Consider the following 20,583-nt stretch of genomic DNA (forward strand, 5'->3'; position numbering starts at 1 on the left):
CCCGTTAAATACGAGTTCCCTTAGTAACAGGCAATAGCCTGCCCAGAAGGAACTCGTCACCTGAGTCATTCATAAAGCAAACAATAGGAAGGGTCTGTAGAACTGTTGTCCCGGTTGGCGCTCGTGTGAGAACTGTTGTCCCGGTTGGCGCTCGTGTGAGAACTGTTGTCCCGGTTGGCGCTCGTGTGAGAACTGTTGTCCCGGTTGGCGCTCGTGTGAGAACTGTTGTCCCGGTTGGCGCTCGTGTGAGAACTGTTGTCCCGGTTGGCGCTCGTGTGAGAACTGTTGTCCCGGTTGGCGCTCGTGTGAGAACTGTTGTCCCGGTTGGCGCTCGTGTGAGAACTGTTGTCCCGGTTGGCGCTCGTGTGAGAACTGTTGTCCCGGTTGGCGCTCGTGTGAGAACTGTTGTCCCGGTTGGCGCTCGTGTGAGAACTGTTGTCCCGGTTGGCGCTCGTGTGAGAACTGTTGTCCCGGTTGGCGCTCGTGTGAGAACTGTTGTCCCGGTTGGCGCTCGTGTGAGAACTGTTGTCCCGGTTGGCGCTCGTGTGAGAACTGTTGTCCCGGCTGGCGCTCGTGTGAGAACTGTTGTCCCGGTTGGCGCTCGTGTGAGAACTGTTGTCCCGGTTGGCGCTCGTGTGAGAACTGTTGTCCCGGTTGGCGCTCGTGTGAGAACTGTTGTCCCGGTTGGCGCTCGTGTGAGAACTGTTGTCCCGGTTGGCGCTCGTGTGAGAACTGTTGTCCCGGTTGGCGCTCGTGTGAGAACTGTTGTCCCGGTTGGCGCTCGTGTGAGAACTGTTGTCCCGGTTGGCGCTCGTGTGAGAACTGTTGTCCCGGTTGGCGCTCGTGTGAGAACTGTTGTCCCGGTTGGCGCTCGTGTGAGAACTGTTGTCCCGGTTGGCGCTCGTGTGAGAACTGTTGTCCCGGTTGGCGCTCGTGTGAGAACTGTTGTCCCGGTTGGCGCTCGTGTGAGAACTGTTGTCCCGGTTGGCGCTCGTGTGAGAACTGTTGTCCCGGTTGGCGCTCGTGTGAGAACTGTTGTCCCGGTTGGGGCTCGTGTGAGAACTGTTGTCCCGGTTGGCGCTCGTGTGAGAACTGTTGTCCCGGTTGGGGCTCGTGTGAGAACTGTTGTCCTGGTTGGCGCTCGTGTATCCTAGAAGGCAACACCCTGGACAGTGAAGCCCTGGAAGACAAAACCCCAGAAGATGTAACCCTGGAATGTCTTACCCAGGAAGGCAAAACCCAGGAAGCTGAAACCTCCAACGGCAAAACCCTTTGGTTTAATAAACATACAAGAAGATGAGCTGTTTTCATTGTCCAAGGTATATTTGCTGTTGACATTGTGATTGTCAACAGAAATTTATGATTGTGTAAAAACATTCAAGCTATTATCCTTTTGTTAGCTTGAATACTGAATTCTAAACCATGTTTCAATGGCACCTATTTTGAAGAGGCTGTTAAAATGGACTGAAATTGTAATGTATTTGATTTGTAATTTATAATGTATGTGGATAAATTGTTTTAATATTAAAAAGTTGAAACTTATGTAGGTACGCCACGTAGTAGTGGCGTTATTTTATGTTTAACAATAAATGCCATTCCTTTCCAGTAGAGCTTCCTGAACTGTTATGTTGGTGACTAGGATGGGATCCCAGGAGTTGTCCTCTTAAAAATGGGGCCAGTGTCATACATGGTAAAGTCTGGGTAGAAAACTACAAAAAAAATGTTCACTTCTGCCATCAGGAACCTTCCACTGTGGCAACTACTGCACTGGTCATGCCAACACTGGCACCTTATATGGCATCTTGCGGACAGGAAACTCCACCCACAGCCCAAGGGAGGTCTATAAGGACTCTGCTTCAGAAATGGAGGCCGATGCAGTGGACTCATAGTTAGAAATCGTCCATTGAGGATGAGCCCCCAAAGGTGGTCCTTCGACATTCCACAAGGAAGAGACGTTTGTTCACTCGGTTCCCCAACCAGACCGTGCAAACAACATAAATGAGGTCACGGGCCAAACAACCAAAACTTCCCCATTGCTATAGGAGCGAGGGCAAGCCCTTGAAATTGGAGTTGGAGAGGTGTGGTAACCCCATGAGTTCCATAGGAAATCTCTAATTGATCGGCTGAGTGTTTACAATAGTTACCCAGAAGTTAGAAGCAGTTTTAATTCTTCTAACTTTTTCTCCAGTATTGGTGGTAACCTTGATGGAACCTTCTGAAGTTAGTGACTTAAATTGTATTTTTGGATGATTCCTGGGCAGGAAATTTGACCAGAGGAAATGAGCACTTCTGGGCAATTGCCGTGTAAACCCTTAGCTTTGAAGTTTTGAGAAAGATACCCCACTCTTTGGGATATCCCAAAATCCAATGCTGGGGAGCTTGGAGGTTACAACCCTATGAGAAGTTCCTAAGTTTATTCTGAAGCAATTCAAATCTTTAAAGTAAGAATGATTTTCAACAGTATCTCTAGTGGAGGTTTAAACAGAGGGTACGTTGGAAGTTCACATTCAAGATAATTTTAATTAAACCTTGGCAGACAAATCTTAAATGCAGACAGTTGGGGGAGGATGCCTGTTTAGTTTTGGTCTCTCTCTGGAGAAGTCAGTTTAGAGCAGTTTGTGTTTCTAACTGCCTGAGACAGAGGTCATACTTTCGCTCCACCAGTGAAGGAAGATATGAGACTTCAGCTGTGGCATGTATCTCATTATAAAAACCAGCACAGGCTAGTTTAGGTACTTGTTGAACTATTTGTAAAATAAGTTCATCCCATTATTTGATTTATTATTGCCACATGTATTAGTATACATTGAAAAGTATTGTTTCTTGTACGCAATACAGATAAGGAAAGGAGAGAGTGCAGAATGTAGTGTCACAGTCATAGCTAAGGTGTAGAGAAAGATAAACTTAGTGCGAGGTAGGTCCATTCAAAAGTCTGATGGCAACAGGGAAGAAGCTGTTCTTGAGTCGACTGGTATGCGATCTCAGACTTTTGTATATTTTTCCTGGCGGAAGAAGGTGGAAGAGAGAATGTCTGGGATGTGTGAGGTTCTTAATTATGCTGGCTGCTTTTCTGAGGCAGTGGGAAGAGTAAACCGAGTCGATGGATGGGAGGCTGGTTTGCATGATGGATTGGGCTTCATTCTCGACCCTTTGTAGTTTCTTGCGGTCTTGGGCAGAGCAGGAGCTATACCAACCTGTGATACAACCAGAAAGAATGCTTTCAATGGTGCATCTGTAAACGTTGGTGAGAGTTGCAGCAGACTTGCCAAATGTCCTTAGTCTCCTGAGGAAGTAGAGGCGTTTTTTTTTCTTAACTATAGTGTATTTAACTATAGTGGATTTAAAACAGGAATTCAGGGAGCTTGGGTGGAAGCTGAGAGCCAGGACAAAACAGGTTGTCATCTCTGGTATGTTGCCGGTGCCACGGGATAGCGAGCTGAGGAACAGGGAGAGAGTGCAGTTAAACACATGGATGCAGGGATGGTGTAGGAGGGAGGGTTTCAGCTATGTGGATAATTGGAACACTTTCGGGGGAAGGTGGGACCTGTACCAACAGGACGGGGTGCACCTGAACCAGAGGGGCACCAATATCCTGGGAGGGAAATTTGCTACGGCTCTTCGGGGGGGTTTAAACTAATTTGTCAGGGGGATGGGAAAAGGAGTTGTAGTCCGGAGGTCAGTGAGTGTAGTGAGGTACTGGGAAGGGTATCATGGTCAAAGGTGGGTACCAGCAGACAAGAAGGTGGGTTGAAGTGTGTCTACTTCAATGCAAGGAGCATCCGAAATAAGGTAGGTGAACTTGGGGCGTGGATTGGCACTTGGGACTACGATGTTGTGGCCATTACGGAGACAAGGGTAGAACAAGGACAGGAATGGTTGTTGGAAGTTCCGGGGTATAGATGTTTCAATAAGTGTAGGGTATCTGGTAAAAGAGGTGGAGGAGTGGCACTGTTAATCAAGGAGAGTGTAACGGCTGCAGAAAGGCATTTCGAAGGGGATCTGCCTACAGAGGTAATATGGGCTGAGGTTAGGAATAGGAAAGGAGCAGTCACGTTGTTAGGAGTTTACTATAGGCCCCCAAATAGTAATAGAGATGTGGAGCAAGAAATTGCTAAGCAGATTATGGATAGGTGTGGAGGTCACAGGGTAGTTGTCATGGGGGACTTTAACCTTCCAAATATTGATTGGAATCTTTATAGGTCGAATAGTTCGGATGGGGCAGTTTTTGTGCAGTGTGTGCAGGAGGGGTTCCTGACACAATATGTGGATAAGTCGACAAGAGGTGGGGCCACATTGGATTTGGTAATGGGAAATGAACCGGGCCAAGTGTTGGGTTTGGTTGTGGGAGAGCACTTTGGAGATAGTGACCACAATTCGGTGTCTTTTGTTATTGCAATGGAGAGGGAGAGGGCCCCACGGCAGGGCATAGTTTACAATTGGGGGAGAGGTAATTATGATGCAATCAGGCAGGAATTAGGAAGCATAGGATGGGAACAAAAATTGTCAGGCAAAGGCACTAATGATAAGTGGAACTTTTTCAAGGAACAAATACTTCGGGTGAATGGAGCGGTAACTAGGGGGCATAACTATAGGGTTCATGGTGGGAGATATAGGAAGGATGTCCGAGGTAGGTTTTTTACTCCGAGTGGTTGGGGTGTGGAATGGACTGCCTGCAGGGATAGTGGAGTCAGAAACATTAGGAACATTTAAGAAGCTATTGGATAGGCACATGGAGTACTTCGGGATGATAGGGAGGAAATAGCTTGATCTGGGTTTCAGACAAAGCTCGGCACAACATCGTGGGCCAAAGGGCCTGTTCTGTGCTGTACTGTTCTATGTTCTATGTTGGCATAGGGGGACCAGGACAGGTTGTTGGTGATCTGGACACCTTAAAACCTGAAACTCTCAACCATTTCTACTTCATCCCCATTGATGTGGACAGGGGCATGCTTCCTGAAGTCATTGACTATCTCCTTTGTTTCGTTGACATTGAAGGAGAGATTATTGTTGTCGCACCTGTTCACCGGATTCTTTATCTCATTCCTGTACTCTGTCTCATTGTTTGTTTGCAATCCAAGCCACTACGGTGGTGTCCTCCGCAAACTTGAAAATAGAGTTGGGGGGGAATTTGGCCACAGTCATTAGGTGTATAAGGAGTATAGTAAGGGACTGAGGACACAGCCTTGTGGGGCACCGGTGTTGAGGATGATCGAGGAGGAGATGTTGTTGCCTATCCTTCTGATTGCCGTCTGTGGGTTAGGAAGTTCAGGGTCCAGTCGCAGAGCACAGAGGGAAGAGCCGAGCCTCAGGCCAAGGAGTTTGGAGATGGGATCTGTAGGCATAATGGCGTTGAAGGCTGAGCTGTAGTCAATACATAGATGTCTTTGTTATCTAGGTGTTCCAGGGTTGAGTGCAGGGCCAGGGAGATGGAGTCTGCTGTGAACCTATTGTGGCGGTAGGTGAACTGCAGTGAATCCAGGCAACCTGGGAGGCTGGAATTGATTCATGCCATGACTAACCTTTCAAAGCATTTCACAATGATGGATGTCAGAGCCACCGGACGATAGTCATTAAGGCATGCTGCTTGGCTTTTCTTTGACACTGGAATGATGGTCGTCTTCTTGAAGCAGATGGGGACCTCCAGATTGAGGTTAAAGATGTCTGTAAATTCCTCTGCCAGCTGGTCTGCACAGGAACTGAGTGCTTGTCCGGGTACCCCATCTGGGCCAGTCACTTTCCATGGGTTGACCTTTTGAGAAAGCTGCTCTGACATCTGAATGATGACCTGAGATACAGTTCATCCATGGCTTCCGGGGTGGAGGGTATGCTCTGTGACCTCTTGCTCAAAAGATCATTGAGCTCATCAGGGAGGAGTGCCTTGGTGCTGGCAATTTTACAGAGCAAAGCTGCAAATGTTATTTTTCATATTACAAAGAGGAAAAGAAAGCAGATAAATTCTGATATTTAAACCATGTTCTGTTCATTTATTTATTTCATGAGAGATATATCAGTTTGTTTACAACTTATTTTACTCGAGTGCTTTAAGCCCATCTTAAGTAGGGATGGTGGATGCAAGATGATCGCATTTACTACACAGTGAGGGTTGTGATTGTGTGCTAGGATACTCTCCACTTGCCTGAATGTGTGCCACTCCCGTACACAAGAAACGACACCGTCCAGGAGAAAGCTTGACTTCTTGATTGAAATCCCATCCAGCATGTATTTCACACCCTCCATCACCAGTGCACAGTAGTTCCAGTATGTAGAAAATGCACTGTGATAACTCACCAATGCTTCTTCAACAACATCTCCTAACCTCATAACATCAAAAACCTAGAAGGACAAAGACAAACAACATTGCCTGCAAGTTCCCTTCCAAGTCACGCACTGGCCTGACTTGGAAATATATTGCTGTTCCTTCATTGTCACTGGGTCAAAATCCTGAAACTTCCAACATAATAACATTGTAGGTGTACCTACATAACACAACTTCAGTAATTCCAAAAGGTAGCTCACCACTACCTTCTCAAGGGCACTTAGCCATATGCAATCAATGCTGGCCTTGCCAGCAAAACAAATGAAGAAAAAAATTAAAAATGCTCCCATGTCCTTCACAATTCCTTCAGGGAATCACTTGTATCCTTTAAACTCTGCTGTGATAAAGCACAATTTCAGGATATATACCACATCATATGATTTCCCTTATTCACATTTCATCATAGTATGTCCACCCAAATCCTGAGGAAGGTTAAGGACAGACAAGTAGGCAAGATCAATTCCTACCTCGTACTGATCCTACACATCTAGAATATGACATAGAATCCTACAGTGCAGAAGGGGGCCATTCGGCCCATCATGTCTGCACCGACCACAATCTCACCCAGGCCCCATCCCCATAACCCCATGCATTTGCCCTAGCTAGTCCCCCTGACACTAAGGGGCAATTTGGCTTGGCCAATCCACCTAACCCGCATATCTTTGGACTGTGGGAGGCACCCGGAGGAAACCCACGCAGACACGGGGAGAAGGTGCAAACTTCCCACAGACATATTTTTGCTAAAAGTGTGCTGTTCCCAGAAGACAATTTAAAGTAAGAATATGTGGTCTAAAGGAACTGCTTTTAATTTCTTGAGGAAGATTTCAAGTTTCAAACCTATACTATGTTTTATTATACAAAAGTTTTGTAAAAGTGTTGACAAATATTATTCTATGATTAAAACAAAAAAATGTAATATCCTGCATCCAAATTAATTGAAGAGTTGAATAACAGATAGATGGCTTTGCTTTGGTACAAATCTATTGTGCTACTACTAACAAATTTTCTAAAAATATTTCAGTTGTTATAAAGTACAAAGGGAAAAATATGTCTAGAAGGTGCACAGACAGGTGCAGGTCATTTGAAAATCAAGCTTACTTTGTCAATTATTAATATCACTAAATTAGGACATGCTTGTCTTATTCAGTTCAGTGAAGATAGACTTAAACATCTTGCAACAAACAATATAGTATTGAGATATATGGTAATATTTCAGACCCTGGCACAAATCATATCCTGCCTCAGACTGTTGACTGGTCCGAAACCTTTTCCCAACACTACATGCTGCTACTTGGTTTTAAGAATCCTGAGGATGGCAACTTTTTAGAAAAGATCCAAAACAGAAGATCACCAACATTCACAGGTACAATGAGTGATAAATTGTCTTTGTAAGCAAGGTTCCCTCTAAGCTACATGGGTCTGGAAATGTGCCATGCAGGAGACCAACAAGCCATGCAAAAGCAACAGCCGCTTTCTGAGAGGAGCATGTGCACATGCAGAACCGCAAAGCAGTCTTGTAGAGCTAATACAATGCAAGAAACCAGCTCCGCACAATGAATGGAAATTAGAGGTAACATTGATTGTCCATGTATTAACATTGATAGCATATTTGACTGGGATGGACAGAAAAGAAAATTCAATTAAACATAATTCTTTTTAATGCTATGGAGGTGGAAGTAACTTTTCAAAAGTTACCGCCGCCAGTGTGATGTAGCTTCAGCTTTATTCAATAAACCATTTTTTTTTACATTTTTCATCATATTTCTCAGTTTGAACCTTGTATTCCATACAAACCAAAAGTTACAATTCTATAGTTTTAATCCCAGAGAACTGGGGGAGTTTTCCCATGCAGCCTGCCAGGAGAATCGTAGAGGGTGGGGGTGGGGGGGGTGGTGAACCATGCAAAGATCCGTTGACCTCAGGCAGGATTTTCCGGTTTTGGGGCGTGTGTAGCCAGAAAATCCCACCTGGTGTCCTTTCGAAATCACACAATTCAGCTTATTGCTGCCTACATACATTTTATGGCCGGAATTTTCCAGCTGTTTTCGCTGGTGAGATCATCTGGTCCTGCTGACGGCGAACACCTGCTACAGGTTTCCCAGCGGCGGGGGTGCCAGAGAATGAAAAGCCCCATTGACAGCCCTGCCGCCGACCAATGGTGGGCCGCTTCCGCATGACGAAACACATCACGGGAAGTGTGCAGAAAATCCTGCCCTAATGCTCTCTAAATACACCACACCTTAAACTAGGTCTGAATTATGAATCAACCTGCTAAATTTATTTACAGAAATTAAGCAAGCATCACACATATAAAGAAGCATAAAAATATGCACAGTGATAGAAAAAGGATCATGTGAGAAGTGAATTAGTGACAGTCTCTCTACTGGTGAGAGGGTGTTAGTTACAGAACAGTGTCTCTCAAAGAGGTCTTCGTAGTCTTCAGTAGTTAATTGTAAGTCTTTGTTAACCACTAGAATTATTTACACAGGTATAGTAAAGGGTACAGGTTAGGAACTATCTCATAACACTTGAATGTACCATTTGTCATTCTGATGGAAGAGTGGTAGACTTCATTGTTTCTGGTTCTACCTTATAGCTTGGAGGCTAGACTGGCATTTTGGTATGCTTTCATTGTTTTCTTCCATTCCTCCATGTTGAACTGCACTTAATAATTTCAGTTGTTGTGCTGATCATTGGTTGCTCCTACTCCAAATTGTTTCTTGGGGCATAGACAAACATTGTATTTGTCTCCTCATCGCTTCTTTTTCTTCTTTCGATGCGTGGGCCACCTCAATCCATATGGACGTTCACATTTCAACAATGGAACCTTCCTTCCCACCTGTTTCACAATTTTAGTCATATTTTGGATTACTTTCTGGAACTCGTTGCTAGTGGAAGCGGATACGGTAGTGACTTTTACTTGACAAATACATGAATAGGATGGAAATAGAGGGCTATGGTCCCCGGAAGGGTAGAGGGTTTTAGTTAAGTTGGGCAGCATGGTTGGTGAAGGCTTGGAGGGCCGAAGGGCCTGTTCCTATGCTGTAATTTACTTTGTTCTTCTTCAGTAGTTTTTTGTGCTTATGAGTCTCTTCATTCTGTTCAAAAAACTACTCTGGTAAATTGAGTTGTCTTTGTCTCAGAATTATCTGCTAAACTCTTATATATGTTTGACAACTTTACCTGGGCATTCAGTTCTCCTTGAAATGTTTCTTGCCTGGTCACTAACTGCTGCTTAGACTCTTTCACTTCATTCATTTTCTCAGAATTCTTCTGATCTATTTTTAAAGTCTGGATTTGCCCTTCCACACTATGCATCACATCCATCATGTTGTTCAGATTAGATCAGAGTTCAACAATTTCGACAATTTTAATCATTAATTTTGTACTGAAGCAACTGTTCTAATTCTTTAGCAATTTCTTCTCCTGTTCCAGGCATTTTATGATGATTACTGGAGACAACAAATGCTTGAAGTTCATCAAATTTTAATTTAAGACCCATCTTTACTGACTTTGTTTGTACAAGTTCATCATTTAGGCATTTCAAGTTCTCTTTCAAATGTTCTACTTCTTGTGCAACACTCCAGTGTTCTCATCAGTTCTTGTTTTTCCTTAATAAACTTACCTTCCATACATGAAAGTTGATTCTCAACACTGATCAGTTTTTCCTTGGCAGAATATAATTCTTCTGTGCTATCCTTCAAGTTCTCATTCTGTAATTGCACTTCTGCCAATTGTTTTTGCGACACCTCATGCTTATTTGTGAGAACTTCCAACTTCATTTGTCATTCCATGTTCCTTCTTAATTTTCATCTCCTCAGATATCTCTTTCGCAATGTAATGTTTTCCAAAGTTTATTCCAAATGTTTAACTGTTTTATTCAGCACTACACTTTTTTGCATCTTTTGGATTCCTCCCAGAATATAGAACATTCCTGAGTCTTCTCTGCCAACTGATTTTTCAGTTCCTTCCGAGTGGCATTACATTAATTGTGTTTCACTTCGTAATGTTCCAGAGGAACAAACTCTGACCGGAGGGATCCTTGTAGTGTGTGAAGGTCCATTAGCAGGATTTCCCTGTTGTTGCGAAGCTCAATGGCTTGGTCTTGAGTTTTCTTGTAATTTACCAGTCTCATTGAATTTGATATGTTGTTCTGCCATTCTGCGACTCAAGGTAGTCTTTATACCATGTCGCTGAAGGATTATGTGCTGTTTTCAAATTTGATCTTGAAGGACAATTAGCTGTTCTTCCAACTGTTTATTTTCTTGTTGACCTCTTGCCAACTCACACTGTGTTTCAGTTCATTGCTTTGTCACTACTGATAATCCCAATGCAACTTTTTCTGAAGTAGCATTCAATGTCTTTTTTAAAAATTCGTTGTGTCTCTCAAGTGGCACATATTGGTTCTTTAAAGCATTTTTCAAGGCTGCAACTTCCTCGAGTACCTCTTAAGCCAGCAGTTGTGCCTGGATGTACAGCTAGTTGAGTTTTCCAAACTCCTGCTTCGATTTGACAATAATGGAAGCATTGGTCATTCAATGAGCTATCGGAAAATGCGTGTCACCAAAAACTGCACCTTCATTGGGAGACGGTGCAACATCTATGCCAGGCTTTAGCTCACCAGGCATCTAGAGGAGGAGGAAGACGCGTGATCCCGTTGGCTGTGAAGATCATGGCTGCCTTGACGTTTTATGCATCTGGATTGTTCTAGAGTTCGAGTGGGGGCCTGAGCAGAATTTTCAAACCTCCGTGCACAGGTGCATCTGTGAAGTAATGGATGCCCTGCATTCCAAGCATCTAATTACATCACCTTCCACCTGGACCAGGCCCACCAGGATGTCTGGGCTGAAGGATTCTCTGCCATTGCCGGGATGCCCCAGGTCCAGGAGGCAATAGATGGCACGCATGTCGCCCTTTGAGCTCCATCAGCCCAGGCATCCTGGTGGGCCTGACGTGCAATAAGCACCAGAGAGTGCCTCAGAAGGCTGTCCATTTATGTTTCACACCGAGGTGAGTGTCTCTGCACTAGTGTTTGGTGCTGGTTTCCCGCTGGCACGGACACTTAGTTCCAATTCAGGAGAATTGTGGCCGTATACTCAGCTTGTATCTTGCACTTCAAATCTTCCTGTTCAGATTTGATACAAACATTCTATAATATTACTTCTGTTCCTTCTCCCTCCACCTGCCACAGGGTGTTTTCCTTGTCGTTCAGTGACAGTTGCTGATACAGTTCTGGAAATGTGTTAGCGTACAGTGTATTAACGTACAGTGACAAGTACTGTTTCTTGCACGCTATACAGACAAAGCATACCGTTCATAGAGAAGGAAATGAAACAGTGCAGAATGTAGTATTACAGTCATAGCTAAGGTGTAGAGAAAGATCAACTTAATATGACGTAGGTCCATTCAAAAGTCTGATGGCAGCAGGGAAAAAGCTGTTCTTTTTGGTACGGGTCCTCAGACTTTTGTATCTTTTTCCAGTTGGAAGAGAGAACGTCCGGGGTGCATGGGGTCCTTATTATGCTGGCTGCTTTGAGGCAGCGGGAAGTGTAGACAGAGTCAATGGATGGGAGGCTGGTTTGCGTGATGGATTGGGCTACATTCACGACCTTTTGTAGTTCCTTGCGGTCTTGGGCAGAGCAGGAGCCATACCAAGCTGTGATACAACCAGAAAGAATGCTTTCTCTGGTGCATCTGTAAAAATTGGTGGGAGTCGTGGCTGACATGCCAAATTTCCTTAGTCTTCTGAGAAAGTAGAGGCGTTGGTGGGCTTTCTTAACTATAGTGTCGGCTTGGGAAGGACCAGGACAGATTGCTGGTCATCTGGACACCTAAAATCTTGAAGCTCTCGACCCTTTCTACTTTGTCCCCATTGATGTAGACAGGGGCATGTTCTCCTTTACGCTTCCTGAAGTTGATGACAATCTCCTTCATTTTGTTGACGTTGAGGGAGAGATTATTGTTGCCGCACCAGTTCACCAGATTCTCTATCTCACTCCTGTACTCTGTCTCGCCATTGTTTGAGATTCGACCCACTACAATGGTGTCAGCAAACTTGAAAGTCGAATTGGAGGGGAATTTGGCCACACAGTCATAGGTGTAGAAGGAGTATAGTAGGGGGCTGAGAACACAGCCTTGTGGGGCATCGGTGTTGAGGATGATCGTGGAGAAGGTGTTGTTGCCTATCCTTACTGATTGTGGTCTGTGAGTTAGGAAGTTCAGGATCCAGTCAGAGGGAGGTGCTGAGGCCCAGGCTATGGAGTTTGGAGATGAGTTTCGTGGGAATAATAGTGTTGAAGACTGAGCTGTAGTCAATAAATAGGAGTCTGACATAGGTGTCCTTGATATCTAGGTGTTCGAGTGTTGAGTGCAGGGCCAGGGAGATGACGTCTGTTGTGAACCTGTTGCGGCGGTAGGCAAACTGTAGTGGATCCAGGTTGTCCGGGAGGCTGGAATTAATTCGTGCCATGACTAGCCTTTTGAAGCACTTCATAATGATGGATGTCAGAGCCACCAGCTGATAGTCATTAAGGCACACTGCTTAATTTTCCTTGGGTACCGGGATGATGGTCGTCTTCTTGAAGCAGATAGGGATCTCAGATTGTTGTAAAGAGATGTTGAAGATGTCTGTGGATACCCCTGATGTGGAGATGCCGGCGTTGGACTGGGGTAAACACAGTAAGAAGTCTCACAACACCAGGTTAAAGTCCAACAGGTTTATTTGGTAGCAAAAGCCACTAGCTTTTGGAGCGCTGCTCCTTCATCAGGTGAGTGGGATTTCAGTTCACAGACAGGGCATATAAAGACACAAACTCAATTTACAAAATAATGGTTGGAATGCGAGTCTTTACAGGTAATCAAGTCTTAAAGGTACAGACAATGTGAGTGGAGAGAGGGTTAAGCACAGGTTAAAGAGATGTGTATTGTCTCCAGCCAGGACAGTTAGTGAGATTTTGCAAGCCCAGGCAAGTCGTGGGGGGTTACAGATAGTGTGTTACTATCTGCAATTGCCATGTATTTGTCTACTCACTCAACTTGTCTTCGTCACCTTGAAGCCTCTTAACATTCTTCTTACCATTTACAGTCCCACCAAGTTTTGTGTCATCAGAACATTTGGAAATATTGCATTTGGTTCCTTCATCCAAAACATTGATGTATATTGTGAATAGCTGGGACACTAGCACAGATCCATGCAGTACCCCATAGTCATCACCTCCTCTTCAAAAAAGATCCATTTATTCCTACTCTTAATCCTGTCTGCTAATCAATTCTCAATCCATGCCAATATATTACCCGCAATCCCAGGTGCGCTAATTTTGCACATAAACTTATTATGTAGGACTTTATCAAAAGCTTTGTGAAAATCCAAATACACCACATCCACTGTTACTCCCTTATCTATTCTGCTAGATATGTCCTCAAAAAATTCCAGTAGGTTTGGTCAAACATGATTTCCCTTTCATACATCAATGTTGAGTTTGTCTAATCCTGTCGATATTCTCTAAATTCCTGTTATCGCATCCTTTATAATAGTCTCTAGCATTTTCCATACTATTGTTGTGAGGCTAACTGGTCTGTAATTCCCTGTTGCTCCCTCCCTCCTTTGTAAATAGTGGGATCATATTTGCCACCCCAATCTGCTGGGACCATTCCAGAATCTACAGAATTTTGGAAAATGACAACCAACGCATCCACTATTTCCATGGCCATCTCCCTTCGTACCCTGGGATGTAGATTATCAGATCCTGGGGATTTGCGTGCTTTCAGTCACATTAATTTCTCCAGCAATTGTTTTTACGAAGACTAATTTCCTTCAATTCCTCCTCCTCCTCACTAAAAAGAAACCCTTGGTTCCCCTAGCATTTCTAGGAAGTTAATTGTGTCATCCTTCCTGACGTCAAGCTACTGTTGTAGAGAAAAATCCCTTGTACCAGTGCATTCAAGGAAGTCGAGTCGCAAGGCAAGGTTCAAAGCGTTTTTCTTTATTGTACAATTACTGGGAACCCAGGGAGACCCCCGTAGCCAGCTTAGAAACAGTGCTTGGCCACGTTGATCTCAATAGTTATACATTTGCTCTGGATATTTATAGGAATCCAAATTCGAGCAGGAACATTTGCTCATAAATTTTTACAATACTTATAAAGTGGCCTGTCTGGTCAGGAAGTTCCTTGAGAGACTTGCCAATTTGCATCTGTATGGTGTGTGTCCATGTTAATGGGACTGCCTGTTCTTGCCCCAGTGTTTTAATGTGTTTCCCATTATCCTCTTGATGTGTCGCCTTATCTAAATCGACCTCTACTGTTTTGTGTCTGTATGCTTGCGAGATTAGGTGTTAATGTCATTTTGTCCTGCTGTGTGTAGGGGGATCTAATCTAATCTTTTATTCTTTTTATCCTAGTTTATTAAGTTTCTTTGCCTGCCTTGGCCATTTTATTCCTGTAATATTTTATTGACAGTCCGGTTATGCCATATAACCCACTCCAGGCCTTGACTCGCAGATATCCCGATCTTCTAGCCAAAGGCCGGTTTAAAATGCAGCTTCGTGCTGTTGCTGGGCAGAATAAGGATCTTTTGTCGGCTTTGAAATTAAAGGTCTCTCAGCTGTGCAGAGGGGGATTTAAACGAATGTCCATTCGGGTGTTCCCCTCTGCATTGTGGGCACATTATGAATGGTGCCAATCAGTCCAATAAATGAATATGTTTAATGAGGTGAATATTGATGAGATAATAAAAATATGGCTTTTGGAAAATGGCCTACTTCACTACAATAGTAGTTAAATTGCTCTACCATTTCCTTGTTCTCTATTATAAACTCTCCTGTTTGGAACTTTAAGGGACCTACATTTATCTGCATTAACCTATTTCTTTTCACACACTTATAGAAGCTTGTACATTATACTTTTATGTGACTCCCAACCTTACTCTTCCCCTCTATTTTTCACCGCTTAACCAATCTTTTGGTCCTCCTTTGCTGAATTCTAAAATGCTCCCAAAACATATGACTGTGTAGCCAGATTTTGCTCCAACTCCATTTTCAAGTTTGCTGATGACACCATCCTGGTGGGTTGGATCTCAAACAATGACAAGACAGAGTACAGGAAAGAGATAGAGAATCTGGTGAAATGGTGCGATGACAATAATCTCTTCCTCAATGTCAGTAAAACGAAGGAGATAGTCATCGATTTCAGGAAATGTAGTGGAGGACATGCCCCTATCTACATCAATGGTGATGAAGTGGAGATGGTCAAGAGCTGCAAGTTTCTAGGTATTCCGATCACCTGTCCTGGTCCCTCCATGTCGACGCTATAGTTAAGAAAACCCACCAATGTCTTTACTTTCTCAGGAGACTAAGGAAATTCGACATGTCCGCAATGAGTCTCACCAATTTTGACAGATGTACCATAGACAGCATCCTTTCCAGATGAATTATAGCTTGGTATGGCTCCTGCTCTGACCAAGACCACAAGAAACTACAGAGTTATGAACGTAGCCCAGTTCATCACGCAAACTAGTCTTCCATCCATTGACTCCGTCTACATTTCCCGCTGTCTCAGAAAAGCAGCTCGCATAATTAAGGACCCCCATGCATCCTGGAAATACACTCTTTCACCTTATTCCATCGGGTAAAAAGGTACAAAAGTCTGAGAACATGTACCAACCGACTCAACAGCTTCTGCCCTGCTGCCATCAGACTTTTGAATGTACCTATCATACATTAAGCTGATCTTTCTCTATACCCTATCTGTAACTGCAACACTGTATTCTGCACCCTCTCCTTTCCTTCTCCCCTATGTACTCTATGAACGGTATGTTTTGTCTGTACAGCGTGCAGTAAACAATACTTTTCATTGTACCCCAATACACGTGACAATAATAAAATAAAATGTCAAATCCTCAGGCTTGCTACATTTTCCAACAACTTTAAATGACTCCTCATTGGATCTAATGCTACCTTTAATTTATTTTGTGAGCCATAATTGAGACACTTTTCTTGTGCTTTTGTGCCAGAAAGGAATGTATAACTGTTCCTTAAATATTAGCTATTGCCTATTCACCATCATGTCATTTAATGAAGTTCCCTAATCTATCTTAGCCAAGGAACACCTCACATCTTCCTTGTTTCTTTTGTTTATATTTAGGACCCTAGTTTTAGATTAGACATCTTTCAATCCTAATGAAGAATCCTATCATGTTATGGTCACTGTTCTCTAAAGGACCCTGCTCAACAAGATTATTAATTAACCTCTTCTCATTGCATAATACTAAATCTAGGGTAACATGTTCCCTAGTTGTTTCTTTGACATACGGATCTAAAAAAAAACCTCTTATACACATTCGTCATAATTTTGCTAATTTGGTTTCCCCAATCTATATGCAGATTAAAATCACCCATGATTACTATAGCATTCTTGTTATATGCAAATCTAGTTTCCTGTTTAATGCCATCCCCTAATATTTGGAAGTCTATAAACAACTCCCACTCATGTTTTCCACCCCTTCTTGATTCTTCGTTCCAGTCAGGCTGATTTAACATCTAGATTTTCTATGCCAATATCCTTTCTCGCTATTGCTCTTATTTTATTTTTAAATAACAATGTCACCCCACCTCCTTTTCCTTTTTGCCTGTCCTTCCTAAATATTAAGTACCCTTGGAAATTCAGTTCCCAGTCTTGGTTACCTAGCAGCCATGTCTCTGTAATCGTAGTAAGAGTTTTAACAACACCAGGTTAAAGTCCAACAGATTTATTTGGTAGCAAATGCCATTAGCTTTCGGAGCGCTGCCCCTTAGTCAGATGGAGTGGATATCTGCTCTCAAACAGGGCATACAGAGACACAAAATCAAGTTACAGAATACTGATTAGAATGCGAATCTCTACAGCCAACAGGTCTTAAAGATACAGACAATGTGAGTGGAGGGAGCATTAAGCACAGGTGCTGGTGCCTGACATACATGCAGATATTCAAGACCCAGTGTTACTCAAGACTACACGTGATCAGGGAACTGATTGGCCACATCTGCAGGATTTGGCGGCACAAGGATTTGGAGAGTGAGTGGTGGTGTCTCTTGAGCTGGCAGTGAGTGAGATCCTTGTGGATGTGTGATGGGTATGTGAATTGTTAGTGATGAGAAGAGTTACTTACCCAGGCAGAATGGAGATCATTCTTTCTCTTATTGCACTGGATGACTCTTCTGCGGGGTGTTTGGGCTGACCACTCTGCCACCACCCCCCATGCTGGGTTGAGTGACCTTGCTGGCAGGTTTTCTTTCTGTGCACGGGGAGAGGACATGACGTCAGGCCTTCATGCAGGAGTCTTTCCAGGAAGGCGTCTGAAAGCTTGGGGCTGGATTTCTTGGCAACCATCACTTCCCGGCAACCTACAAAGTGTTGGACAATGTGTGCTGAGGTGGCCTTTTAGTGTGGTGTCCCCTGATTCTAGCTCTGAGGTGATGGCAGGACAGGCAAATCAGAGGCTGCCCCATAACGATAAGGCGTGGAACCCATAGTTGAAAGTAAGTGCCACATTTTACGCTGGGAAAAGTTGCAATTGCCATTGGTGGGCTCAGCGCTGCTTTTCCTGCCGACCATCGGCCTTTACAGACTTCCGGGAAAATTTTGCCCATAGTTTCTTGTACTATGGCCCTATTTGCTGCTTGCTCTAGTTTCTTCTACCATCTAATTTTGATTTCAATTGTTTCCCTGTCCTACGTCTTCCCTCTCAGGTTTCCAGCACCTTGCCACTCTAGTTTAAACAATCCCTAGCAAATATTCCTGCAAGGATATTGGTCCTGCTCGGGTGCAATCCACCTAGTTTGTACAGGTCCCACCTTTACTGGAATTGATCAGAATGCTTCAGTAATCCTAATCCCTCCCTGCTACACCATCTCTCCAGCCATACATTCATCTGATGTATTCTTTTATTCCTACTCTTGCTAGCATGTAGCATTGGGAGTAATCCTGAGATTACTACTTTTAAGATCCAGCTTTTTAATTTATTTCCTGGCTCCCTATATTCTCATTTTAGAACCTCATCCCTCTTATTATCTATATCGTTGGTACCAATATGGATCACAACCTCTGGCTGATCACACCTTCAGGATATCCTGCAGTCCCTCAGTGACTTCATTGACCCTGGCACCAGGGTGGCAACATTCCATCTTGATGTCATGTCTGTGGCCGTAGAAATGTCCATATGTTCCCCTTATACTAGAATCCCTAGCACTATTGATCTCCACTCTTTTTTTCCTCTTCATAAATTTCAGGAAGACATAATATACAAGTTAGAAACTTATATACACCGCATGGACTACAGCAGTTCAAGAAGCCGCTCACTACCAATTTCTCAACACCTCTACCAATTAGAGATGTGCAATAAATGCTGGTTTTTCCAGTGATACCCATGTTGCAAAAATGAATAAAAAAGCTTGAATACATAATAGTTCTGTGATATTTCTGGAGTGAACCACATAAAAAGGTGCTATTCACAACTCCTAGACACTTGACTTAATTAACACATTAAGTGGTAGAAATTCATTTGGTCTGTTTGAATTTTACTCGCATTAGGTCAACATTATTTTTTTCTTCTATGTATGTGGTACCCACTCATACATCCAAATATCTAAAGTTTTTTTAAAGTCGCCATTCCTCTTTGCAAACTGTTTCTTTTTTTTGCTGTTTTAGAATGTAATATTATTATTGTCCAAAAGAGCTAGTGACATTTTGTTACACACTGCCAAATTTGTTGTTCAGCGTTCTTCTCCTCCTACTCATTTGAGTAAGAGAGGCTAGGTAATAATGAGCCCAATCATTAAAATCATTGGAATCTTGTTAGGGTCCTGGATCTGAACCCCAAGGTATATTATGAAGCCAGACTAGACCAACAATTTTTCTATTTTGGCATAAATGTGAGGATAGGATGCTTTGCTCCAGGAGTAATTCCACTGACCAAATTAGGGATCTTTTAGAGTAAAATAAACTTTATTTAATAACACAGCTTCAATACCACTCTAACAAATGAAGCAGTTTAACTATTAACAGTTGAACAATATTTAAAAAAGGAAACCACTCTAATTTCTAACTTTTCATTGTTTCAGTTCCAAATGAACAATATTCTTCTTTCAGACTTAAAACAACACTTTAAATACAGTTTTTTAAAAACGCAAATATACTTGCGATAATGTGTAGTCTTGAAGCTTTTAGAGAGATTTTTTGGTGAGAGAGCAGCTTATAGAAAACCTCTGTCTTCAAACAAATCCCAGCCAGAACTGAAAAGCTGTTTCTCTGCTACAGACCTAGCTCCTCCCAGTAACCACATAATCACATGACCCTGCATACATAAATCCACATTCTATTCCTTTAACTAAAAACTCCAGGGGACCTTTTTTGTAAACAAAAATCCATTAAAAGAACAACTTAAATAAAGCTTTATCTTATTGAATAAAGCTTGAAGAGCATCTTCTAACCCAGACTCCAGTTCCTGTTAGGGAAGTCATCACTGCTCAGATTAAAATTGGAAATCAGGCCCCAGTGATGCAATTGAAACTTATTCTGCATATGCAAAAATGACCCCATCTGCTTCAGACAAGTGTGCTTTCCACCCGCAATTTAGAATTACAGGCCACAAGAAGGGGACAGAAAATACGGTGGGTCCATTTCAGCTGGCCCCTTCTTCTGAGCTTTTGTCATTTAGTGTGAGGAGTTGAAATCAAATGCATGATTCACCTTTTCTCTCAGGAATATCAGTCTTCTAGTTATTTCTTAGATATTTGACGTTTTAAAGCGATTTTGGGTGGAATTTTCCAGCCGCGTTCGCCCCAATGCCAGAAAATCCCACCCGAGGTCAATGGACCTTTGCATATTAAAAATGATAGTAAAAGTTTTTATAAATATATAAAAAGGAATAGAGTGGCTAGAGTGAATGTTGGACCCTTGGAGGACGAGAGGGGGGAGTTAATAGTGGGAAATGAGGATATGGCTGAGTCTTTAAATAAGTTTTTTGTGTCGGTCTTCACGGTGGAGGACACAAATAGTTTGCCAAATATTAACGATAGAGAGTTGGCAGCAGGAGAAATACTTAATACAATTAATGTTACCAGAGAGGCAGTGCTGGGTAGACTAATGGGACTGAAGGTGGACAAGTCCCCGGGTCCGGATGGAATGCATCCCAGGGTATTGAAAGAAATGTCAGAGGTAATAGTGGATGCGTTAGTGATTATTTATCAAAACTCGTTGCATTCTGGGGTAGTGCCGGTTAATTGGAAAACGGCT

The 20,583-nt window shown here is 43.1% G+C and overlaps 1 protein-coding gene across 1 annotated transcript in view; it reads left to right on the plus strand.

Annotated features, from left to right (window-relative positions):
* LOC144491803 (spermatogenesis-associated protein 16-like) overlaps window positions 1-20,583 on the plus strand; it is a 136,217-nt gene that overhangs the window by 59,232 nt on the left and 56,402 nt on the right. Inside the window, exon 8 of the mRNA XM_078210099.1 lies at window positions 7,533-7,679. Coding sequence (XP_078066225.1) covers window positions 7,533-7,679 — 147 coding nt within the window. The remainder of the gene's footprint in view (window positions 1-7,532; window positions 7,680-20,583) is intronic.

The sequence above is a fragment of the Mustelus asterias genome, chromosome 3 (genome assembly GCF_964213995.1).
Source record: "Mustelus asterias chromosome 3, sMusAst1.hap1.1, whole genome shotgun sequence".
Classification (NCBI taxonomy): Eukaryota; Metazoa; Chordata; class Chondrichthyes; order Carcharhiniformes; family Triakidae; genus Mustelus; species Mustelus asterias.